Here is a 27,066-nt window from a genome sequence, read left to right on the forward strand (position 1 = left end):
AAAGCTCTGAGAAGAGGGGTGAGATTCCCCAGGCCACCCACATGAGTAGGCCAGAGTCTCAGCTCAGAAGAGGCAGAAGCTCCTCTACAAATCTCAACCTCCAGAGAGAGCTAAGGCCTTGGGATCCTTTCATCAGTTTACTGTGGGAGAGAGGTTAAAGAGCCAGGCAGCTGTCTTCCAGAAAAGTGGATGAAGACCACACATCTCACCGTAGAGAGGCTTCTCTGCGCCTGTTTCAAATCCCGATTTAACATCTGTTGCAAATATGTGTGGTGATTATGACAAAGAGGAATTTAGTGCGAAGACAACCTGGCGGGACATGTGCTGGATTGTAAAGTTGGGGAGAGAGGGAAAATGGGAGGTTATGGGAGATGGGAGAGGACAGCAAAAGCAAGTATACCATGAAAGCCAAGCAAGCAAGTAAACCGTGTGTTTGTGTAAGCCTACCTGTGTGCTTGAAAGGGAAACCACAGATAGAAATTAACCAATTCTTTTTTTATAGTGCACTAGTAAAAACTACCATGAACGTTAAAGGAAAAGATCTGAAAACTCAATACGATATTGTGCATATCATGAAATTTAAAACAAAATCAGCAAATTCACAGATGACATGTGAGTCACACATCTTTGCTTCCTCCAGCAGCTAGCATGTGCTAAGAATACAAATCACCCGATGAGGCTCTGAGCGCTGGATACAGGCCTTTGTAAGCAGACGACTGGCCCCTGCTAATTGAATTTAGAAAACTCTGTCTGGAGACTGAATTAAATGCATGGATTTTAATTCATTTACTAAAATTAGATGCCAACAGGCATATAGATCTAAAGTCAGAGTCTGTTCTGCTCGTATTTAGCTGGACCATCCCCTATTTGACACGTGTCGTGGATTAGTGCTGTTTTTATTATTGAGAGTTAAGAGGCATCAGGTCTCACACAAGTCCTGCTTCAGGAGCACAGGGCAAATTCAAGATGGCTGCATAACCTTCCTAGGCCTTATTTTCCTTGTGTATTCCTGGAGCAAGGTGTTGGTAGCTAAGATCAATGCCACATCCAGTTATAAGTGTTTCATTTTAAATACTGAAGGCTCCCAGGAGAGTTTGGTTCACTGGGTCAGGAGCTGGTCCCAATGTTGCATTTCTAACAGATATCAGTGAAAAATGATGGAGCTGGCCCATAGAGCGGACAAATCTAAAGCTTGAAGGGCGAGAGAATCACTTTTCAGAGTAAAAACGATGAATTGTAAAGTGAAGTAAGTTCACTACCAGTGTTTTCACTAAGGTAGATATCTGTGCAAACCCTTGTGGGACACGGCACAGTTTTAAATGTGTCGCATCTCAATTCTTACTGGAATTATAAGAAGGAAACATTTTCCCATAATAATTTCCTTCTAAGGCAATGTGAACTTTTAAAGTCTTAGTGCCCAGGAGCTTGGTGCACAGAGAAAGAAGAGCAAGCAGGGGTAGAGCTCAGTGATAGAATTCTTGCCAAGCATGTGCAAGGTTCTAGGTTCTTTCCTCAGTACTGCAACAAATAATTAAAAATGAAGACATTGATAAGGAAAGAAAGAACTATAAAAAGTGCTGCTGACAACATCTGGGACTGTGTACTGTAGAGTGCAGGGTGATGGAGTGCAGGGTGGAGGGTGACTGTGAGTGCAGAGCGCAGGGTGACCGAGTGCAGGGTGACTGAGCGCTTGGTGGGTGAGTGCAGGGTGGCTGAGTGCAGGGTGGCTGAGTGCAGGGTGGTACTGCAGGTGGAGGGCTGGTGCTCTATGCAGAGGAAGACGAAGACCCCAATTGGAATGGAGGAAGTCCGCAGCTTAGTGCCTTAAATTCTTAGAAATTTGTATTGCACGTTTTTAGGCCTTGTCAGAAGAAGACAAAATCAAACAAAAAGTGTTTTCTGTTTCGCCATAGAGCTGTTAGCAGATCAAATATAAGACACTTTGTAGAAAATTATTTCTAAATTGCAAAGTGTTCCATAATAAGTTCTATAAAAGAACCTAGCAACAGTCCCCTCTCCTTGGGTGCATGACCAGCTCGTTGGATGCCCCTCCCACAGCACTCTAGTTATTTGTTACTGTGCATAAAACTACCAGGAGTACGTTCCCAACAAAGTGACCACAATAAAGAATCTTCTTCCTCAGGCCACCTCCCACTTCCAAGGTAAGCCACATGTGTAGAAACATCGAAAGAAAAGGAAGAAAAGGAGCATTTGTAGTTATGCCCCTGTGGCAACTTTCCTTGTCCATACTTGCTGCACACTCAAGGATTCTGAATTCATAGCAGTTGCTGGTGTGAGGATACTGCCACTATTGCCCCCTCTACTAATAAAGTATGGCCAGAGTGACTTCTGTGCTGGGTCTCTTTGCTGTTATCTAGATCATAGATGCTCTGGTAGGCTAATGAGCTGTGGGCACTGACGGCTTTTATTCCCTACCCACTAATGTTTTGCCACCCCGTCCTACCTTGCCCGTGAATTGTAAACCCCCATTCAGATCTGTGTTTGGGTTGGCCCTTCGCTAACTGTTTAAGTCAGCTCCGCTACTCCTCTAATTAACGATGCTGATGCTGATTCTTTGTAATTTGACTGCCATTCCACACCCTGAGTCATTGTCTGCAGTTCAGCCCATGGGATGTGTGTTTACCATCCTCCCCAGAGCTCACGGGCACAAAATATGGCTTCTCATCTTGGGCTCCTTAATGTAGGATCTTTTTTCCCTCTAGAACAAACTCTCCAACTCAGAAATATGATTATTAGTATTATTGTTTCCATGTCGTACTCAGAGAGGAGCGCTAGAGAAATGCGCACCTGTGACCACCCATCTTTTCAGTTACTAGCCCTTTCAGCAAGAGTTGTCCAAAATGAAAGGCATCTCCATACACCCCATTTGCAAGTCAAAATCTTCTCTTAGCATTTAAGGAGTAGAAAAGCAAAATCTGAGAGAGCCACCTTCATTGTTTAAAGTTCGCCTCAGTGTGACTATTCCGAAAGCACCCGGGCTATCTTACCTTTGATCGCACTGATAATCTGAAGACCCTTTCTATTTGGGGTTACTATGGTTACGCTGCACGGGTGATGTGTGAGCTGCACTGCTGTTTTGATAAAAATAGGTATTAACTACCAGCCACGGTGCTTCTCATTTCGAAGCAGCTCTAGCAGAAGCACAGCAGCGTTTTTAAAGGGGGCCACGAGGGGTGCGGAGGAGCGTCTCCAAGGCAGCGCAAGAACATCTGCATAAATAATGGTGATTGGTCATGTGTATAAAAATATTTTTAATTAAATTCCTTCTAATTAAACAGACATTTTTTGCTGAATCCTTCTCTGTTATTTGCACCAAGCTTAGCCTTGAGGAAGATGGCTGATTAACAGACCCAAGAACCTTTAATTAAAAGCAGAACTGTTAATTTTTGGAGAAAATCCTCTTCAGTGGGGTGACTTAATTGGGCTGTCTCACATCATTTCTCATTTGTCATTGAACTCCTCGGTTAAAGTCTTCATATTTCTTTTTCAGCATGGGAGAAATGGTTACTAGCCTTGATGTAGCCCACAGAGTTTGTAATTTGGGGGTGTGTTTTCCCCCTGTCTTTTTGATCATGCTCTCGGATCACTTTTGTATCTCACTGTTTGATTGTGTTCTTCGTTTATTTGTTTTGTTGGGAACATGTCATCCTTTGGTATATCATATTGAATACTGATTTTTTTTTTTTTTTTTTTGGTCACCTTTTGGTTCTCTCTGCCTCGTATTTCCTAGTGTCAAGTCACTAGACACTGGGCTTATTGTCTTTGGTTTCACCATCCTACCTTGAGAATTCAAAAGAAAACTGAATAACTTTTTATTCACACATACACACATCAAAATAAGCCATCCAGATGCAATTGACAAAGGAGTTTCTTCAGCATCACCATTAACATGGAGAACAAAGACAACACTCAATTACTCTGACGTCTGCTAAGTAGCACAGGAATATACAGAGGTGTGTCATCTGTATTCTTAAAAATAAAAACCAAACTCTACAAAGTTCATGGACTTGAATTATCTGTGTGGTCACTGTGGAGAAACATGTTTGACCCTACTTTCAGTATGTTATAACTGAAAGAGAAGACTGGGTTGGGACTGTAGTAGAGGACCCGAGTGAGGAAATATTCATGTGCTTTCCTTGAACTCCAAAGAAGAAGATATTGCATCTCCGAGGAAGCCTGAACATCTTAGCCTAGAGCATTTCCCCCTGAAGCTATCAGGCTTGGAGATAGTGCTGGCAGACCAGCCATTTTCCCTGTGTGATCTGCTGTAAGCCTGCACAGTGTTATTTAACAGCACTCGAATGCATTTTCTCAGTCTATCCAATTCCATGTTAAGCGCACTGTGATAGCATCAGTTTAAAAACCTCTATATAAACCTTAGTCTATAAAACACCCTCATAGAAACACAGATTCTATTCTCGAGCAAATTTACTCAGAAATAAAAATACCAGCTTGGATTTATATTGTGTATCTCTTTCAAAGAACTCAAATAGCTTCCACACACAGCGTTTCTGTTCATTTCACATCCTTGTCTCATGAAGAGAAGAGCCACTTTTTAGTCAAATAATTGAGGTGCAAAGAAATTTGAAGATAACCTGAGATTTCACAGGCAGCCGATGAGAACTAGACGAGAGCCCTAGGCTTTGTATCGCCTTAGGTTTCTGGACCGCGCTGTTGCAGGGCACTGACATCTCTGTGAACAGAACGTCTTACCAGATCCAGCCAACTTTCAGCCACCTGAAGATCAGTAATGTTTTTCCTCTCCATCTCGAAACAGCATCCCTGCCTGAGTGTCAGTAAGCAGAAGAAGCACCCCAAAGCTGATGAAGAACACAAAAGTACACATTCCACCTTTTCTGCACACAGAGTATGCCATCTACTGATAACAATCTTTAATTGTGTACACACATACATGACTTGATAGATTTGGTATACCTGATTGGATCGCTACCATGGCCAGGTGATTGGATCGGTTCGAAGAAGCAGAGGTTCTAAATACTTCATGGCTTAAGTCTCTAAAGCTCATAAGCAGCGGTGTTAAAGACAGATCCCTTCCAGTAATCGGTCCCCCACCACTGCTATTTCTCAAGTCAGGACAGCAGTGTGCCAATCAAGCCTTGAGAGAAAATGACACTCAATAGTCAAGAGTCAAGTTCTCATTTTATTATCGATCTCATTTAATGAGCAGCTACTAGGCCGCATATTCTGAGAGAGATTCCAAGGCAGCTAGGAGTAAGGCAGACAGAGGTATTCCCATCCCCCCATGTCCCCCCTACCCCCCACCCGCATACACTCCAAGCCTGTGGAGGAGTGTAGCTCCAACCAGTCGGGAAGAGTTTAAAAGACAAAGCAGCAGCAGTGGGGGCAGGGGAGGGGGCTTTGTAAACACAGGGGAGCCCTGCAACAACTAGTCTTGTTGACTAAGGCTCTGTTATAGCTTTTTAAAGACTCCCTCACCACAAGCCAGCACCGTGTTCTTTTGAGAAAGATGACAGGCCAGCTAGTGGAACCAGTAGCCCTATTCCTCATCTGTAAGAGACAGGCCTGTGATGAGCAGGGGGTTTTCATGCTCTTCCAGGGCTGCAAATGTGGTGACCCTCTCAACGTTAGCAAAGGATCCTTGGGTTCCCACACTTCTGGGATTAAGGCTGGAGAGGCAGTCCTACCCTCATTCCGGGGGAGAAGGTTAAACTCATCAATGACTTGCACAGTTCTCCACACTGCATTTGAAGCCCTGTTACTGGAAACCACTCCCTTGATCCAGCATCACAGCAGGGCTCCTTCTGCATAATTAGGAAGATGTGAGGAATCCATATCCAAGATCTGCAGCTCAGAGGTTGCATTCTGAGAGTTCTAAATTTTGAGACGTGGAAGGACCTTAAAAGACAATCTTATTCATCCTCCTCATTTGCAAACAGGGACCTTAAGATTCAGAAAGAGAAGGTAAATGTGCGCACAGGATGCGCAAGGTTGTAAGAAAGCAAGGTTTTACCCTTTCTCTACTTGATATCTCTTCCTCTCCTTAAGCCATCTTATGTCAGAAGGGAAACAAACAAGCAGAGATTATCACTTGTTTCAACACTGGCACCAACAATAATAGTAATGGTAGTCACGATGTTTGTCCACTTTCAGTACACTAAGCTCTTTGCAGAAATGATTCCTCTTAACCATTTGCCAGAATATCTGAGGATTGAGTGTTTCCTTTCATTTACTTACCGGAAGCTTTAGTTGGGTGGATAACTGGCTCATTTGCATCATAGTTGGGATCCCAACTCGGGTTGGCTTGACACCAGAGTCAGGTTTCTGACCACCTTCCTCTACACCAGCATAGTAATAAACAACAGGGTCTCACGCAGAGGTCTTGCTTGAGAAGCTGCAAGTCCAGTAAGGGAGCATCAGCTTCACAGAACAGACTTGGAGGTGGTAATAAAGGATGGCCAGCTATGCTTCAGGATACTGGACAGAGCTGCAGCAAGACTCCAGGTGTCCTGACGATGGGGTTTCAAGAACACACTGCAAAGACATTTGAAGCAATTCAACAGTTCTGCAGACAGCTGGGAAACAGCTGTGGTTGATGGACCTCTCTGGCTTGCTGCTCTTGGGAATGGAATGGCTCTGCTCAATGAAAGCAGTTCATTCTCAGCAGTGTTCAAAGGCAGAGCTGCAGGATGGAGGCTTTGAAAGGCGGTGTCCAGTCCACACCTTCCGTTTATGAGTTAGAGAGGATGGTATACATTGGAGCAAACTGGATCCAGAAGTTTTTCCTTACTGTCTGGATCTTTTTAGGGCACAGTAGGCAGTAAGATCAAATTGTGGGAAAATGAGCCAAGCAGAAAAGATCATGGATGTGTGAGGTCAATGCTTATACATCCACAAGGGTGGGTGCTACCTTAAGGGTAAGGTGTGTAGGGTAGCCGAGTACCCACTGAAAAGTTTCTGTGCCTTGATAAACCTCTCTGCTGATGTAATAATCTAAATCAGATATAATCAAACCAAATTAGAAAAAGCCCAGATTTAATGGATACAAACACTGGCGGATGGCTTTCCAGCCACCTAGAGAGTAGATGGGAAAAAAAGGCCAGAAAATCACATGTTTGTTCTCTGCAGGGGAGTTTAAATACCCTGTGGGAGTTGTCTTGAGCATCTCTGAGGAGGAGTCATACTGCTTTTTCCAGGGCAGAGTCTGGACTGAGGCAGCTCCAGGGGAGAGAGCTTGAGTCCATTTGAACATTCCAGACTCTTAGGATAGATATATGGATGCCAGGGGCTGGGGTGACACTTCCACCCAAACATTCCAGACTCTTTGGATTTATGGATGCCAAGGGCTGGAGTGAAGCCTTCAGCCAAACACCCACTAGTAGTGGGCTGGGATTTTCCTTGATCTAAGAAAATTCTTGAGTCCTCGGGTTAAGAATCCTTCAGACATTTCCCTTTTATGTGGATGATCTAGATAACAAACGCTTTGTTGTTATTTGAACAGAAACGGTGATAGTGTCTATAAACAAGTACTGTAGGCCAGCGAGTGAAGAGAGAAGCATTGGACCACCTGGAGAATACACAGCACAGAAACTGTTCCTACCTAAACATTAACCTTGAGAAGTTCATTCATTCAACCAACCAACAAAATTAAGGCTCGCTGCTTGCCAGGAAACATCAAGGCGTTGACAAACACATAGCTGAACAGACAATATCAACAATGACTATCTTTTTTTATATAAAAAGATGTATTTATTTTTATTTGATGTGTATGTGTGTTTTGCTTGCGTGCATGTAAGTGTATCATATGTGTACAGCGTCTGAAGAGGCCAGAAGAGGGTGTTGAATCACCTAGAACTAAACCCAGTCCTCTGCAGGAACAACAAGCGATGTTAGGTGTTGAGCCATCTTTCCTGTCCCAGTGACTAACTTGGTACCCCAGAAGACCATGTTTAGTGCGTGTGTGCTATTTGGGGGGAGGTAATAGTGGTAACAGTGCTTAGCTGTTCCTTTCACATAAGAAAATTCATTGGCAACTGAACTCCTTATTTTTGCATTATTTTCCTTCTAGAAAGATTACTGTAAGGTGCTAAAACTTTATGACTAGCAAAGCTAATTCTTGCTGCAGTATCTGATGTAATATAACACCTTCGGGATGGAGTTCTGTCTCCTTGCCTGACCTTGTAAACTGCTGAATGGCAAAGTGTGGCTTGACTTCTATTATTGTACTCTCTAAAGCCATAGATTTTTCCACTGCAGATAAAATTTGTCTATCCATCCATCCATCCATCCATCCATCCATCCATCCATCCATCCATTCTTCTATTCTTAAAACAACTAAAAGCATCTAGGTGGTAGCACTGTTTTCCTTAGAATCAAGAAAAGCAGATTTATGGATCCTGATTCCTAGGGAGTAGAGAACTAATCAAACAGCCTCTCCCAGTGACAGGCACACAGACCCACTGCAGGTGGAACCGCCTGAGAAGTGGTTGGAGGCCTGAGTCTATATCTGGAGAGAGGGGAAGGCTGAAGACAGAGTCCCGTGGGGAATGTGTGGTGAGAAGGACACTGAGGACGCTTTCCTGGGCAGTGTTTGTGTTAAAGCAATGAGATTCAGAAGGAAAGAGAAAAGAGGTCAGAGAACTTGAAGGAAAACCACAGGAGGCTAGTCTCCCCAGACAAAGGAGAGACAGGAGGAAGCCAGAGTCTATGCCTCACATGGAGGGGTCAGCAATCTGGAAGCAAAGACAAGGTGCTCAGGAGGGCTAGGGCCTCACACATGGCATCTATGACTGTGAGAAAGGGACTCTGGGTACCACATTTCATGTTTTTAAGCTTGGCCAATTTTATGAATGGCTTTCTGCCCATTCTGAGCCTAAAAATGCTAGACAATTACTATAGAAAATTCAGATTAATGAAACAAAATGCCCCAAAGAGAAAATTCCTGTAGTCCTTGTTTACTCCTTCCTCTGTGGGGGCTAACTTTGTGATTTGAGACTTATTCTCCCAACACCTAACTTGCCCAGGCTGTTTATTGACCTGTCACCCTGGTCTGAACTCCACTCGTATCAGCAGCAATTCCTCATGGCAGTGTGACCTGGGGAATAAGGTGACATTATGAGGTATAAAATCATATTCCGAGGGACTGAGTGATATGCCGTGTGATGATGGCACCAGGAGGTATATTCACAGATGACTACATCAGTGTTTAATGTTAGTGCCATAGCTCTGTAGGCAGAAACCCATGGCTTTTACTTTGGCCCAAGCTTGTTTTTGTTAAGCATGATCTAAGATATAGTTTTATGTATGTGGTTTATTTTATGTCAATAGTGCTATTGTGGCAGAAAAGGCTGTGCAATAGCTGAGAATAGGGTCATTCTGGGCATATCCCCATTTAGGAGCTCGGGTTCTAAAGAGTATAATGCCAGCCCACCCATCCTGTTCAAATTTTTATGGTCCGGGGGCCCAGACATGTTAATGTGCTAACAATGTAATAAATGACGACATAGCCAGCAGACTTTGCCATCATACATTTATTATCTCACTCCTTTGAAGGTTAAAAGTCCAATTCAGCTGGATTGAGTTCTTTGCTCTGAGTCTCATAAGGTCAGAGTCAAGGTTTTAGTGGGTTGGATTCCTTTCAGCAGTCCTAAGAAGAATCTCTAAGATCATCTGAGTTCCTGGCAGAATACAGATATTACAACTACAGAGCTGAGGCCCCATTGCTCACTAACAGAGTCACCCATGGCTGTCCAAGACCTCTCTCTCTCTCTTTCTCTCTCTCACTCTCAGGTCCACCAAACCCTTCTACCACCTACAGTGTTCCCAACTTGTCCTTTTTTCACTTCCCTTGGGGTTAGTTTTCTCTGGTTAGCCTATCAAATTTCACATACACACATCCTTTGTTATTGTTGTTGTTGTTGTATGAAGTTCATTTTTATTCTGCCATTTTGCTGGTAACAATTTATAGAATCATGATTAATGGCAATCATTTTTGCACACAAATTGTGAATTTACTTACAAGCAATAAATGTTGCTGAGAGAAGAATATTTGTTACATACTTAAGTATCCAGTGCCCTGTCAAAGAGTCTAGAGGGCACCAGAGAGGCTCAAGGTTTGGCCAGCCCCCAGGGATCTCAGGATCTTAGGCAGGAACACACCACCTAGTGCACACACTCTAAAAACAGCGTGTCTTCATCATTTAGATCTATGTCTTCCGAAGTATCTGCTTTCTCTTGTCTCACCTCTCATAAGATTCTTTTCTGTATCATGAATTTCAAAACTATATCTGTGGAACATTCCCTTTTTAAAAGTATTATTAATGTTTTGAAATGTCATACAATGTGTTTTGATTGTATTCACCCTTCACTTCTCTTATCTATGGTTCTAGGCGTTGAATCTTTAGACATGTGTCATCAGTTTGGAGCACCTATAGAATCCAGGAAACTGGAAAGAGACCAATAGTGGAGCAGGGAAGAAAAACCTTAAGGAAGGGGAGTGGATAATAGAACAAAGATGATATGTATAGGGAAATAATAATGGGGGAAACATTAAGGTGGTGAAAGAAATGGGAAGGAAGGACAGAGGAAGGAACCGGGGGAGGGCTCAACTTGTTTGGAGAGCATATGGAAACATGTTTTAAAAACAAGCTACATTGATACCCATATAATAGAGTTTAACTGGAATTACTCTATGCAGGGGATTATGCTCCTCTCCTAAACCAACAATTGCCAAATTTCAAAGCCCAGCAACAAATATGGGATATCTTCTCCAGAGTTGTTGGTCAGAGGAGCCCAAAGACCCCGTAAATAATGCAAGCTTTTACCATTGCTCTTGATTTCCTACCATTATTTGAACCATATTGCTGAAGACACCAAATGCATTGGTTAGAGGACATAGAGAAATCAAGTTTTGGCGCTGATCAGAAAGCTTCTCTTCTGGCTAAGTAGCATAGTACTGGAAGGTGCCATGCAGGCTGTTGGAGGAAAACAGACCATCGGCAGTATAACCCAGTTATGCATCCTATGAACTGCAATTAATGACTGCCATAGCAACATAAGCCCATGAGTGTAATAGTTGCATGAATGTTATGGGGGTAACCAGCATCTTTATGATTAGATTTGAGGCCTGTTCCATAGGAGAAAGCACATATCTGGTACCATAAATCTGGCAAAGAACACATAGCTGGGGAGTTTTTGTCCCCAGGGGTGAACCTACTATTATTCTGCTGAAGGGACACAGTATCAAACATCCCTCTATGCTGGTTTCTCTCCACATAGATTACCACATCTTTCAGGCCTCGTCAAAGGATTTTCTTTGATGAGGGTAGTGGTCACTATAGCAATGCACAACTAGTCAAAGTGCATAGACCAAATGTCAGTGAAGTGCTCAGCCACAAGAGGATCATATATAGCATACTCTCCAGTCCGAGTCTCAAGGCTCAGGGACAACTGCAGAAGAAGGAATCGGAAAGATTGTAAGAGCCAGTGGTCAGAACGGAGTGGAAGCCAACAGTGTCTTCTGGGCAGGACAGAACTGCTGCACTCAGGAACTCACAGAAGCTGTGGTTGCCTGCAAAAAACCTAGATAAGCAACAACCTGTCAATATTCTAGTATACTGACAGGAGGGGTTCACCAGTCTCTACAACCGTCAACATTCTAGTACAGTGAAGGGAGGGGTTCACCAGCCTCTACCCCTGACTGGATAACTGTAAACAATGATGGCTTCTGAGGGAAGAAGAAAAGTTTCTTTAAGGGTGTAGTCTCTGGTAGACTGACCATGCTTCAGTGATGGCCCCACACCCAGAAGTATGTAAGCAGCACATGTTTGAGTAAAGGACACAAGGTTTCACCCTTAAGGACTCATGTAACTAAAGTAACTAAGACTGGCCATTGCTTTGGATGGTCTAAGATGATGTGTCTTTTAAAGGTCATCTGCCTTATATACATTTCAGAGCCCTTGTAGCCACGTAATAACATATATTCACACATTCCAGGTGTGATTTAGTTCGCTGACAGATTTGGGAAGGGAGCACTGTTCAGATTCTCGGTCAGGATGACTACATGGCATAACCCTGCCCTTTGCAATGTTGGGGTTCAATTTCAGGCTAGGCAAGCTCTCTACCACTGAGAAATGTCCTTAGTCCCTGATGACCCCACCATTCAAGTCTGCTTTACCCGTTCTCTCTCACACGCCAGTGTTATACTTGTTTGTCCTTGGATACTTTCTCTATTTTGGAACTATTATGTAACATTCCTCTGGGTCTTTATCTAGAGGTTGGCAAATTATGGTACACGATAACTGTTTTGTATCTTTTTATAGTAAGAAAATTTGTGAAACACTCCTATTCTGTGTCAGCCACGATCGTGACTAACACAACTGTCTTGACTTCTCGCATCCCTTACAACTGGTCTAGGTAATGAACCACAGAATTGTGTTTACTTCCAGGTGATGAGCTTTTTTAAGCGACCCATTGCCAGCTTTGGCTGCTCTTTTCAGCCACTGGGCTTTGCTCTGAATGTATTGTATGATTTGTAGGTAAACATTTGCCTGACATTTTCAGCGTTACGACGGCAAAGTGCTTAAGCATCATTCTGGTTGGAGAACGCTTGTGTGGCAGGGTGAGTCGTCTTCACTTGGATAGCGGGCATTCTGCACAGATCCCCATTAAATTCCAACATGGCTCATTAAACCCCATTGGTGAGAAAATTGGGTCTTTGTTAAATGTTTATGTTCTCTGCTAACGTTAAATTTAGAATATTCTTGCTGTAGATACCTTTGGGAAAAATTTCAAGGCACTAGCTGATGTGCCAAGCAGATTTCAATCCATACACTCCCAGAAACAAGACCTAGGAACTAGTCCCTGCCTGGGTTGATTATTAAATATATCTCTTTGCAGCATTTATATGTTAGCATTTGATTTTCTCATTTCCAAAGCTCGTGACCTTCTGGTTACTGTTTTCTACTCCCAGAGACCAGTAGGGGCTGTACTTGTGGGTTTTGAGCAAAAGGTGAAATCAATTATTTTCAAACACCATGCAGCCATGAATTCAAGGACAGGATTATGATTGTCTGTGCCTTCTCAGCACACCCTTCCTTTAAAGAAACAACTCCCCAATATTTTCCTTTCGAAAGACTGGCTTAAGCAAATACAGATACCAGTGATGGAATTACTTTAAAAATAGGCTCCCGGGGTTAATGTAAAAAGACGACCATCTCCTCACTGGAGAATTTCTGTAAATCTTCTGCATGTACTCTCAGAGTCAGTGGTTGCTGCACGGCAAAAGATGTTGTGACACGGGGAGCCTTTCTGGGTGTGGATCCAACATGCGAACTGAGCTCCCAGAAACTAACAGAGGCTCTATTTCCTCACCTGGTGTTGTAGTGCCTAGGAAATAGGGCATTATATGCTCACCTGTCTTAGGACAGTCATTCACAGACATTTTATAACATGATCTTTCACAGCTCACTAAAATGAAGAAGGACCTCAAAGAGTTTCTATTGATGTACCTATTATCATTTATCCCATTAGAAATTAATACAAATCTCAAAATGTCATTCTATTGATTAGTTTAAAATATAAATAATTTACATGTGACTGTAAATAACATATCTTATGAAAGATACATTTCTTTTCCAAGAGAAACAAAAAATATGTTGAAAAAAGACAGCTTTGCTTTATATTTTTGCAAAGTTCTTCAGTGTGAGAGATAAGCAATAAAAGACAGAGAATGCTTGCATCTGCCCCTGAATGCAATATGCTGCATTAATACTATCCTATGGCCTTTTGAAAACTGTACTGCATATGAACAAAAAGTAAGAATAAAAAAATGCCAATGACACTTCCCTGTTATTGTGAAGATAGTTCTGACCTTGAAGATCTTCCCGGCTGTAATTCAAGAGACTCCAAGGATACCTGAACTCTCCTTTGAAGTCATCACCCTGGCCATTAGAGCTTGTTTCTAAGGAGACCTGGCTGGAAGGGCTGCACCAGGGTGCTACCGTATAACATCTTTATCACACTAACTCAATACCTAAAGCATGTATCACCGTGAAGGTCAAATAAAATTGCCATGTTTTAGGGCTAAGTAATTTGTGATGCTCTGTGGAATGTGCAATTTAGAATGACCCTACAAAGCAGCATCCAATGATGGGTTTTCCAGACATGGCATCATTCTTTGACCTAGTTCAAAAGGGTAGGATTTCTGTTATAGTTCTATTATTATGACTGACGGAACCCCACTGGCAAAACCCATCCATGAATTGATTTTATAGTCAAGCGCATGGAGAGGGAGGATCTAGACTCAAAATAATTCCAATATTCCAGACTATTCCCACAAAGCAATAACAGTTTTAGAAACTCCCCTATAAATGCTTGCTATTTGTAGGAAAGAATAAGTTCATGGTGTTCACTTAGAAAAAGAGAAGAATGCTCCCTCATTTATATATAGATGCATAACACCTGTCAGGACAAGCAAGGCTTCAGCTGCGGGAGCCTTAGACATTTCTGATTCTCCATGTGTCATGGACAAGTGTCATACATACTGATTTGCACGGAAAGCAACAGCGAGTACTCCAAGGAGAGCCAGCGTTTGACAAGGCTGAATAATGACCTGGAATGACAAGGGAGGAAACTATTGTGTCTTGTTGTCTCTCAACCTGCGCAGATCTTGTGCTAGGTTGCTGAGTACTGGCACATTGAAATACCATTTGATATTTAAATTCCTTGTAAAACATCAAGAAAATATGGGCCAGAGAGCTACTCACAAAGGTTCTAAGGCACGAACTGTCACTAAATCACTCCAAAGACTTCAGAGTCACTGAGAGATCTTCCAGAAAGTGACCGTTTTCAGACGGGCAGTTAAAAATACACAAAGCATCATTTAGCTGTTAGCACATTGGCATTCTGATGGCTTAAACAGTCATTATCTTTATTTTTTGCCCTAAGAATGTTTTCTTATTTTTCTGGTTGAGTTCTAGTTGGAGCTCCAGTATGATGAGATTAATAAAAATACTTTAGTATTTCAGTGTTTGGATTTCTTTTTGATTGAAAATTGGTTTGATTCTGATAGTTGGTTGTGAACCTTGAGCTCAGCCTTCTGGAGATATCCAAGCATTTCCAGTCTCCAGGGCCCAATTCATGCATTGATGCCAAGCTATCAGCAGATGATCTTGTGTTACTAAGAAACATATAACTTCCCTGTTGCCATCAATTGTCTTCTGTCTTTTTCAGACAGACCCCTTGGTGTGGGAGGTCCTTCTGTCTATGTGTTGCTTTCATTGGTTAATGAATAAAGAAACTGCCTTGGCCAATCATAGGGCAAAAGAATAGAGCTAGGTAAAGAAAACTAAACTGAATGCTGGGAGAAAGAAGATGGAGTCTCCAGACAGATGCCATGTAGCATCAAAGAGGAAAGATGTGAGCTGTCAGCTAGAACCTTGCCTGGAGGCCACGATCCTAGTGGTAAAATATGAAATAATAGAAATGGGTTAACCAAAGATATAAGAGCAAGCTAGCAAGCAATACGATTAAGTGATTGGCCAAACAGTATTATTGCAAATAATATAGTTTCTGTGTGATTATTTCGGGTCAGGACAACTGGAAATGAACTAACAGCTTCTGCCAACAGACCCTGCTCTGGTAGTTCCTTTTATTCTGTTCTCTGTGTTCCACTTCTCTATCCTCTGGCTTATTCTACTCAATCTATAACACTGGATAGCTAGTAGAAAACTCTACTCAGCTCTGCCTTCTAAAGATGTGGTCTTGATTTCTATCCCATCTCACCAACTTCTCAGAGATATAGTGGCACCACTGTCTTGCCACTCATCCTGTGGCAGTCCTACACTCTTGGCTGCTCAAACAACTTTCCCAAAACTCTCCCATGGTTCAGTGGCATGTGTCAGTGGCAGATTTCACTCTCTCCCAGTGACCTAGATGAAAGTACTTGCCTGTACTGAGTGGAAATAAGGTCATAGGCAATTATATCCCCTATTACCAACTTGAGAAGCAAAGTTGACTTTTCTGTAGCTAAAAGATCAGCTCTTAGGGCTGCAGAGATAACCCAGCAGTTAAGATCATTTGTTGTTCTTGCAGAAGACCTGGATTTTCATTCCTAGCACATACATGGTGGCTCACAACCATCTATAACTCTAGTCCCAGGAGATCTGACACTTTCCTCTGGCCCCCCAGGAACCAGGCACTCATGTGGTACATGTACATACTTATAGGCAAAATATTCAGATACATAAAATTAAGAATAAAGAAATAAAAATCTGGCCTTAGAAAGTGTAAGAGAAGAATGAGTGACTCTGCAGTGGCAGCCATGAGGAGGAAGAGGAACAGTAGTGTGATACAGGCCAAAATGACCAGATCCTTTAATAAAACTGTGAGTTTGGAAAATCTAATTGTGCCCCCTCTTCTTCCTATACATGTGCCTTACATGTGCTATCTAGAATGTTCTCTTGAGGTCACAAAGACTCATCTGAAATAAGTTCTGAGTTTTAAGCTAGCCTTGGGTTAGGACTGGTCTCCCTAACTCAGCAAGATCTAAGAAGAGCTGCTGTGAGTTACAGTAGGACTGCGCAGCTGAGCATGTAGGACACTCTGTGAAACTGAGCACTGTCTGTGAACCAACTAAATGAGTTCTTTTAGAAGTTCCCAGCTCACTAGCAGAGTGGGTGGCTAATTTCCTGACTCACCTATTCAACTCATTTTCTGTCCTGACAAAACAATCCCTCCTCTAGGACACACTGGCTGACTTTATTCTGCAGCTGTTCCAGTTCTTCATGGGGTAGATAGGAATGCGCCAAGTAATAGCTTTCCCTTTTGTGTGGGATATTGTTTATGAAGCAGAGCTCAGTTCTTTGTTCAGAAGGAATAGTGTGGATGCCAGATCAGTTTTGTGGATATATAGTTAAAAGACTTTCCTCAAAATAACCTCGTGCTCTCTTTGGGAAAGTGCAGAATCAGTCTCATAGAACAGAGTGGATACCAATGAGCAGGAACTTGGGGATAGGAAACCAAACCCTATGCCACATATGAACCTGGAAAACCTCCCCAAGAGTAGAGATGGGCCACATGCTATCTTCAGAGCTCAGAAACAAGTGCAGCCAGAAGCTGAAGTTAGCACGTGAGCTGCAGTGCAAGAATTTTCTGCTAAGGAATAGCTTGTATTTTATTCCACAAGATCCCAGGAAAAGGAGAATGGTGTTAACAAAAGCCTCAGTAGAAACCTCATCGCTTTGGTGAGGTTCAGGCTCCTGGCTGAACCTAAGATGGAGAAAGCAATCGCAAAGAAAAACACATGCTGCCCCTCCCATCTCCACCTGCAGAGGCTGCTGATTATAGCAAGTGTTCGAAGCTACTCAGGAACTGAGGGGAGACCTGTTATTTGCCTGGTGTGATTAATAGGGCCCTCTCAGCTGGAATAGTGAAATTGATTCTATCCTTGGTTTTTAAAAGGAAATCAGGACCTGTCTCCATTCTAATCCATGACCACCTTCTCTCTTTCTGTCTTCATTTGTTTTGTCGTTATATTCTTATGGTAGTTTCTCTAAACAACAACATTAAAGCATTAAAGAAAAGATAAAATGGTTTAATTAACAGATAAAATTCATCTGTGTTTATGGTGTGTGGTATGGTTGATGCCCATGAACGGCAGGAAGGCTGATTGTGCCAGTGAGCATGTGCATCCCTTCACATGCTGATCAATCCTTTTGCTCTCTGTAGCAAAAAAAAAAAAAACGCTTAAAATCTACTCTCCAGCAATTTTCAAGTATGTAATACTTTATTTTAAACTACTCTGCCCTTACAATACTCTCTCTTGCTTATCCACTCGCTAACAGCATGCTAGATTGCAGCAGAGTCCTGCGGGATGGGAATATGAGAACCAATAAATTGTGTATAAGAACTGTGGTCACTGGCCTAGGTGTACCTTCACTGATGTGCAGGACTAGCAGTGTGTGTGTGTGTGTGTGTGTGTGTGTGTGTGTGTGTGTGTGTGTGTGTAAAAACTTAGAACCTGATTTCATACCTCTCCCTGTCTTGGATCTTTTACTGGAATTGCTGGGCATGCCTGGAACCCTCTCTCTATTCTGCTTCTGCATTGATATCTGAGCTTCACGTCTAAGTGCAAACCAGAATGTGTCAACCCTCTTACTAAAGACCTTCAGTTGTTTCCTACTATAGCAGACAGGACAACTTCCAAATTTCTTGATGACTTGCAAAACCTGCACACTTAACTCACTGCCCTGCCCTGCCCTGCCCCCCAAGCACTCTATTTGCCTCACACTTCATGAAATAGGAGAGGAAAGAAAAGAACTGAAAATACCCATTCTGCCTTAAAAACTTTACGATCAGTATCATTTTGTACCACTCTCTTTCCCTCTTGGCAATCAGTTCAGTGGGTCATTTTCCTAATGAGTACTGCTCACACTTTGCATAACTTTTTTGAATATTGAGACACCAGGTACTTTTGAGGAGCACAAATAATCAGTGAGTGGTGTCTGCTGCCCTGATTGATTTACAAAGGGCTAAGATCTAAACAGCATGTAGTAACTGAGCAAGTTCAGCCCTGGAGAACACCACGTTTATTTTTATGGCTGAATATGCTTCTAGGAGCAAATGAGAGCCAGGACCTGGTTGCCTCTCCCTTCACAGTAATAGAACACTGTAACAATACTCATTTCTCCATTCCTTCATGCGTGCATCAGATAACTACTACATGCTAGCCAGACTGGCTAAATTAATACAAGGGTTGCAAATTGGATCCTACTACCAAGGATCCCAGTCCTTTCTATGAGTCTGTGATTTGATCCAAATGCTAGGATCTTAAAGGAATGAACCCACTCAAAACTGAGGGGATCAGGGATTGAGGTGGAGTTGCTTTTAAAACTCTTAAAGAATGAATAAAAGGATCTTTGGAAGCAATAGTATATGTGTATGGCCCCCCATAAGTGTGTGTATCCTCCTTTCCCACTTGTGTGTGTGTGTACATGTGTGTGTGTGAGAGAGAGAGAATTGTGAGGCACATATAAGGAATGAAGGAATGGTGGAAGTCAATGCCAAAGGAATTCCTGCCCTTTTAGGAGGAGTCAAATGCAAAAAAAATAGTTTTAAAAAGTTCAGTATGTTTAGAAAGTTGCAGCAAATTCAGTGTGACTTGAGGGGGGCAGCAAAGGGTGGGCCAGGTGTGCAGAGAGGCATCACTGGAAGGTAAGTGTGGTATAGATAAGACTTCTTCCCTGAGGGCAGAGCAATGACAATCTATTTTTTTTTTTTTGAATGAAGATCTCATGTTGGTATGGAGGGTACGTTTGAGAAGATCACTACTTAAAAGGGATCACACCAAAGGCAATCTCATGGCTGTGCCCTAACCAACTTGTCACCTTTATGTGTGTCTTCCTAGTGACAGTGTTGGCCATTTTCCATGAGCTACACGTGGACCCCGACCTGTACACATTGCTGTTTGGGGAGAGTGTACTGAACGATGCGGTGGCCATAGTCCTCACATAGTAAGTACCAGCTCTTGCCTCATTCCTTTAACCATGGTTCCTCGTGGAGGTAATTCCTGATGTCTTTAATAGACTCTTCCCTCTTTGACAGAAAGATGCAGACACTTTGTAGCTTTTAAGGAATTGTTATCACAGAAGATCTCCAATAATGGGCACAATTCATTAGGCACCTAATATCTAATACTGTTAATGGCTTTCACATTGCAAGCTTATTATGAGATACTGCCCAGAGGGTAGCAGATTTTTTTCTCGGTGCATATATTTCGTTGATTCACTGAAGGTTCCTAAGATGCATGGAAATGAGCTTTCTCATTTCAAATCATTGCCACTTAGTATGTTCCTCCCACTGGTTGCTTTCCAGTGAGCAGACTGACAGAAGCTCTTGAATTTAGCTTTTGGCAGATGGGGTCCTAGAACTCAGGATCACAACCCTTTACCTTCTCCATGCAGATTCCGGGCTTTAAGGCGTGCTTAGGTCGCTAACTCTTCCCACACCCATGTGACCTGGAAGCTACCTCAGCTGAATGCAGGTGCGACTTCCTTTTATACCTAGGGGCTTCTTCTCAAGAAGCCCAGCACGCTTTGTCCAGCTCCTCTTTAGACATGTAGACATTTATATTTAATAAATGCCACTCTGGCAGCTTTCAGTGTGTCCGGGGTCTCGCTGTGGTTTTAGATTAAGACCAGCGCTTTGGGCAACTGTCAGATATCCCCAAGGAAAGTAGCTATCTGATAATTAAATGTGACAACAGAATCCTGTTCCCAGCGTTAATTACTTCAAATGCAGTTGAAAATATATTGTACAGTAACAAAAGAGTTTTAAGGCAGACCTCAGGGATGGAAGTGGGAAGCAGGCAGAGCCTGGCAGTCCTGCCAGCTAGTTTTCCAGCTTCCTTTGTTTGCCAGTTGACATTTCTTAAAGCTGCCTCTCTCCGAAGCTGCCACTGAATTCAGCCTCGTCTACCTGGTCAGAGACACACACAGAACCTCTTCTGTGTCACGGATAGTTACCAGCGTGTATGAATAAAAGCAAAAGCCGTGGGCAGAGTCACAAATGCAAAAGGATGCTTTGAAAGCAATATCAAGAACAATTAATTAGGACACCAAGAATCCTTGTCCCAGAAATACTAACATTAAAGGAATATTTGAAGAAAAAAATTGAAAATCTGCTGAGTCCCTCATTTTTACTTTCTGAGCCGCCAAATAGTAAAAGGCCAAGCCAAGCAAAACCACTAAAGCACAAAGGAGCTGGGCAACCCTCATAGCTCTATCCAAGGTAGGCTTGGCCTCTGCCCAGCACTGCCACTCACAGTGGCTCCCATTAAAAATGAGGACTTGGGTATGAATGTTGCCGTGTTGAGTATAAGCCCAGAGTACTAGAAACTGTTTCTTTTTCATCTCAAGTCCATTTAAGCCTCCCTAACCCAACTACGTGTGTCTAAATAAATTTTAATCATAAAGTGGATGTCTGCCCCTGACCCCCAGGCATAAAGAATGTATTGGAGGGTTGCTCCTCAGCTTGTGGTACTTTGAAGGAGAGTCTGGAAACCTCTGGAGGTAGAATACAGATGGAGGAGGTAGATACCTGGAGTCTGGTCCTTGATGGCATAGATCTTGACCCCTTCCTGTTCTCCCACATACAGACACTTCCTGTATGCCAGGAGCAGTTACTACATGCCCCGACTGCCATGATGTTCAGTACAAACACATGGGTACAAGCAGCCCCAGAGGAGGCTCTCTGAAACCATATAAGATTTATCTTTTTATATCCAAGCTGTTTCTTTTAGGTGTTTTGGTCACAGTAACGAAGCATTCCTGATACATGGATCTTGACAAGGTGTCTTTCTTTCTGGGCAGGAGGCAGCAGACGTTCTAGCTGACATCCTGCAGTCCTCAGCTTGTCTATTTTCACACTATGCAGTGTCAACCCAGGGAGTTGCTATTAAAATAAAAGTATATCTGAGGAGATATCGTCCAAAGTCCACACGGGAGGACCTCCAGGGTCTCTGCCGTGAGTTTGTCTGACTCTCAGCCTGTGTGTGTGTGTGTGTGTGTGTGTGTGTGTGTGAGATGGCCTAGCTCTAGCTTCTCTGTCCACTGGCATTTCCTATGGCTCACCTTTTCTCCCCTTATATTATTTTCCATGTGTTTTTTTTACTTGTTCACTCATTTCTTATTAAAAACATTTTGGAGAATTTTATAGTGAATACCATATATACATCATTTCTATCCTTTCCTCTCTCCATCCAATCCTTCAGTATCCCCCTACTTCCTCTCCAATTCATGACCTCATCTTTAATATTACATATGTATATGTATGTATGTATGTGTTTGTGTGTTATATACATTTATATAGAACCTACTTAATCAGTTTAGTGTTACTTTCCCTGGAGAAAATTGATGTTCCCTCTCTTGTCATCCACTGATTGCCTATAGTTTTTTATCTAGGAGGAGGGCCTTGGGAAATATCCCTCATCCATGTTGGGATATCAGTTGATTTTCTCATTATGCAGGTCCTGTTTAAGCAACCATATTGAGATTTCCTAGGAGCAGGTTCCCTGTCGTGTCCAGAAGACATTAACTCAGAGTAGGCATTCTAGTTCCTCTGGCTTTTGCAAACTATGGTTTCATAGAGATGGCCATATTAAACCCAAATCATTGGTAACTATTGGCCTTTGACGGGGTGTCTAAAGCCTTTAGAAACATGTTCCCATTAACCTTCCCTTCATCGGCCATAAAATTTTATTTAAGGACAATTCATTCCATTCAATTTTAATACTGTGCATTTTTAATTGTTAATATTCTAACAATAGTTTGCTCTAGTATTTAGTGACATTTTTGATTAAAGATGCTTTTCTTCGATAGTCTATGAAGGAAAATATTATAATTAATACTGTTTCTTAGGTTAAATATCCTCTCAGTTTCAGAGAATTGATTTATAATTGAATTTGATTTTCCCTTCTCTCCTACATAGCACAGAGTGATGAGTGCTGTATTATGTTTCTATGATTTAAAATGATCCAGCAATTCTTTGTCCTGAAATAAAAGTAATTTTAATTAACACAAAAGTTCTGAAATTAGCGTATCTCTGATCCATATTGTGATTGCTAGTGTATTGGAATATCCTTTCCAAATGAGTGCATACTGGCTCAAAATGAATGAATTTTATATGATGGATTTGCCTTTCTAAAAGTTGTTAAATAGACTTTGAAAGGAGGCAAAAGACAGAGCAAAGAGATCTACAGAGGGTTTACGTGCTTGAGTCCTAAACAAAGACATTAATTTCAGAGGCAGCATGGCAGAGTCAAAAGAAGCCACAATTAGAAGTCAGATCTGGTGTCAGGATCCCCATTAATTAACTGTGCAATCAGTACAGTTTTCACAGAACCAGCTCTACCATTGTAAGCAAACAGACTGTGAGCAGATGTAAGTGAGCAGCAGCCATAGAAACAGCTCAGTAAAGGGCCCTGTGAAGTGAACAGAACTCTGCCCCCTCACTCCTTCAAGCTAAGTTTCCTCTTTTGGTTAGGAGGCAACTGCTACATTCTTCAGTACAGAGCAAGAGCCATTGCCTTGTCATTCCCAGCCTAGGGCTGCTCACTGAAGTCAGGGAGACCCTGCATTACTCACCCAACTAAGCAGTGTGCAAGGAGATTAGGGCTGTAAGGGACATCACTTGACACCAAATGAGCTGAGATGGGGAAAGCAAAACTATTGTCCTACTAAAATTTCCATGAATGAGAAAAAGTAAATACCGGATAGAAACATAGCAAAAGTTAGCATACCAGAATTGTGGTTTTATATGCCCATAGTCATCTGTGTTTGCTTACCCACAAATTCTAAGAGTAGTTGTTTAGTATACATTACAAAGTTATTCTGAGCAATTAATAAAACAATACAGTTGAAAAATCTCTGTAGTCTAGGAAGACTATGTGATAAAAATATTTTCTATTTATGTTATCATTCATATCAATATCTATTACTCTACCTATAAAACTTTCTGTTTTCATTTGACTGACCTGCTTCTAATGAAGTAGTCCCTCATAAATATGAAATTTTATCATCCAAAGAATATAAGGGATAACCATCTTTACATATGAGTTCCCCCATGAGAAATGTCATATGTAAGTAAGACATGTTGGCTAACGTTGACAAATCAAGAAGCAAAAGTTGACATATATTAAGGTTGTGAAGTACTTATTGTATAGACTCTTTCCCTGGGAAGATATGAACAAATAAAGCATGAAAACTCAAGCAAAACATTTAAAACCATATTTTGTTTAATAAAAAAAAAACCCACACACATAAGACATCTCAAATAAATAACTTAACGATGTACCTCAAGGTTTTCATGGGGGGTAGGAGCCAAATTTAAAAAAAAAAAAAAGTTAACGAAAGTAATAAGAAAAAAAAAGGCAGTGTTTAATAGAGATCAAGAAAATAAGATATTTTCTAACTCCATCCATTTTCCTGCAAATTCAAGATGTCATTTTTTTCTGCTATATAGTACTCCATTGTGTAAATGTACCATATTTTCCTTATCCGTTCTTCAGTTGAGGGGCATTTAGGTTGTTTCCAAATTCTAGCTATGACAAACAATGCTGCTATGAACATAGTTGAGCACATGTCTTTGTGGCACGATTGAGCATCCTTTGGATATATACCCAAAAGTGGTATTACTGGGTCTTGAGGAAGGTAGTTTCCTAATTTTATGAGAAATCACCATACCAACATCAAAAGGGGCTGTACCAGCTTGCATTCTAGCAATGGAGGAGGGTTCCCTTTACCCCACAACCTATCCAGCATAAGTTGTCATCAGTGTTTTTGATCTTGGCCATCCTTACAGGTGTAAGATGGAATCTCAGAGTTGTTTTGATTTGCATTTCTCTGATGACTAAATATGTTGAGCATTTCCTTAAATTTCTTTCAGCTTTTTTGATTCCTCTGTTGAGGGTTCTCTGTTTAGGTCTGTACTCCATTTTTTTATTGGATTATTTGTTCTTTTGATGACCAATTTCTTGGGTTCTTTGTATATTTTGGAGATCAGACCTCTGTCTGATGTGGAGTTAGTGAAGATCTTTTCCCATTCTGTAGGCTGTCATTTTGTCTTGTTGACCATGTCCTTTGCTTTACAAAATCTTTTCACTTCCAAAGGGTCCCCTTTATTAATTGTTTCTCTCAGTGTCTGTGATACTGGGTTTATATTTAGGGAGTGGTCTCCTGTGCCAATGTGTTCAAGTGTACTTCCCACTTTCTCTTCTATGAGGTTCAGTGTGGCTGGCTTTACTTTGAGGTCTTTGATCCATTTGGACTTGAGTTTTGTTCATGGTGATAGATATGGGTCTATTTTCATTTTTCTGCATGTTGATTTCCAGTTATACCAGCACCATTTGTTAAATATGCTTTCTTTTTTCCATTTGATATTTTTTGCTTCTTTGTCAAAAATCAGGTGTTCAAAGATGTGTGGATTAATATCCAGGTCTTTGATTTGGTTCCATTGGTTCTCCTGTCTGTTTTTATGCCAATACCAGGCTGTTTTCAGTACTGTAGCTCGGTAGTAGAGTTTGAAGTCAGAGATTGTGATGCCTCCAGAAGATCTTTTATTGTACAGTATTGGCTGTTCTGGGTTTTTTGCTTGTCCATATGAAGCTGAGTACTGTTCTTTCAAGGTCTAAGAAGAATTTTGCTGGGATCTCTAGATTGCTTTTGGTAAGATTGCCATTTTTACAATGTTAATTCTACCTACCCAAGAGCATGGGAGATCTTTCCACTTTCTGGCATCTTCTTCAATTTCTTTATTTAATATTCTTTTTTTAAATTAATTATTTTATTTATTAAAGATTTCTGCCTCCTCCCCACCACCACCTCCCATTTCCCTCACCCTCCCCCAATCAAGTCCCCCTCCCTCATCAGCCCGAAGAGCAATCAGGGTTCCCTGCCCTGTGGGAAGTCCAAGGACCACCCACCTCTATCCCGGTCTAGTAAGGTGAGCATCCAAACTGCCTAGGCTCCCACAAAGCCAGTACGTGCAGTGGGATCAAAAACCCATTGCCAGGGCACCAGGAGAGCCATCACTGGGGTGAGTTTGTGACCCACGGCAGCAGCCCGGGACAGGGAACTCAGAAGTTCCTCATCCCCCCCATACTTCCTGGGCTCCCTGCAGGGACTCTACTCCCTGATACTGCCTCTCTCTTCCTATCCCACCCAACTTGCATCCAGAACCCTTCTTCCTTCTGCCGCCTTCCCTCTTTGGGCACATAACACCACCCTGCTCAGCCTGTCTGGGCGCTGGGGGCGAATCCTCAGGGCAAGCAGGTGGGCAAGAGTCCCTTTGTTACTCTGGCCTGCTTGCACCAAGCAAGGTAGGCGCTTTGTTTATGAACTACCCAACCAACACGGAGAGCTAATCTCAGCACCAGGAGAGCCATCATTGGGCACGGAGATCTGATATTGGCACCAGGAGAGACATCACTGGAGCACCAGGAAGCCATCACTGGGGAGTGCCATCACTGGGAAGGTACATCAATAGGCAAGGAGACCTGATCCTGTAAAAGAAGATCCATAGGAGAGCATTCGGAGGAAGAGATGGGCAGGCACCAATGCAAGAATTCACCCAACAATCTGAAAAACAATATGAAACCACAAGAACCCAGCGTCCTCACAACAGGAGGACATGAACACCTTAATCATGAAGAAGTAGAAAAAATTGACTTCATGAAAGTGATTGACGCCCTTAAACAGCATGTAAAAAATGCCCTTATAGAAATGGATGAGAAGTATAACAGAAAGTTTGAAGCATTGAGTAAATCAGTGAATGATACCCTAGGAAACCAAGGAAAAACAATCAAACAGATAATGGAAACAGTTCAAGACTTGAAAACTGAACTGGAGGCAAAGAAGAAAACACAAACAGAATGCCGGCTGTACATGGAAAATCTAGGTAAACCAATAGAGACTACAGAAACAAGCATAACCAACAGAATACAAGAGATAGAAGAAAGAATCTCAGATTCTGAAGATACCATAGAGAAAATAAACACGCTGATCAAAGAAAACAGCAAGGCCAACAAACTCTCATCACAAAACATTCAGGAAATATGGGACACAATAAAAAGATCAAACCTAAGAATAATAGGAGTAGAAGAAGGAGAAGAAGTGCAGCTCAATGGTCCAGAAAATATATTTAATAAAATTATAGAAGAAAACTTTCCCAACCTAAAGAAAGATATACCTATGAAGGTTCAAGAAGCATATAGAACACCAAATAGGCTGGATCAAAAAAAAAACATCCCCTCACCATATAATAATCAAAACACAAAGCATACAGAATAAAGAAAGAATATTAAGAGCTGCAAAGGAAAAAAGGCCAAGTTACTTATAAAGGTAAACTTATAAGACTTACACCTGACTTCTCTATGGAAACCATGAAAGCCAGAAGGTCCTCGATAGATGTACTGAAGAAACTAAGAGACCATGGATACAAGCCCAGACTACTATACCCAGCCAAGCTTTCGTTCACTATAAATGGAGAATACAAAATTTTCCAGGATAAAAA

At 41.9% G+C, this 27,066-nt stretch overlaps 1 protein-coding gene across 1 annotated transcript in view; it reads left to right on the plus strand.

The window, feature by feature from the left end:
• Positions 1 to 27,066, plus strand: part of Slc9a9 (solute carrier family 9 member A9) — a 544,273-nt gene that overhangs the window by 157,788 nt on the left and 359,419 nt on the right. The window contains exon 6 of the mRNA XM_057767041.1: positions 19,406 to 19,511. Within this exon, the coding sequence (XP_057623024.1) occupies positions 19,406 to 19,511 (106 nt within the window). The remainder of the gene's footprint in view (positions 1 to 19,405; positions 19,512 to 27,066) is intronic.

Source organism: Chionomys nivalis, chromosome 4 (genome assembly GCF_950005125.1).
Source record: "Chionomys nivalis chromosome 4, mChiNiv1.1, whole genome shotgun sequence".
NCBI lineage: Eukaryota > Metazoa > Chordata > Mammalia > Rodentia > Cricetidae > Chionomys > Chionomys nivalis.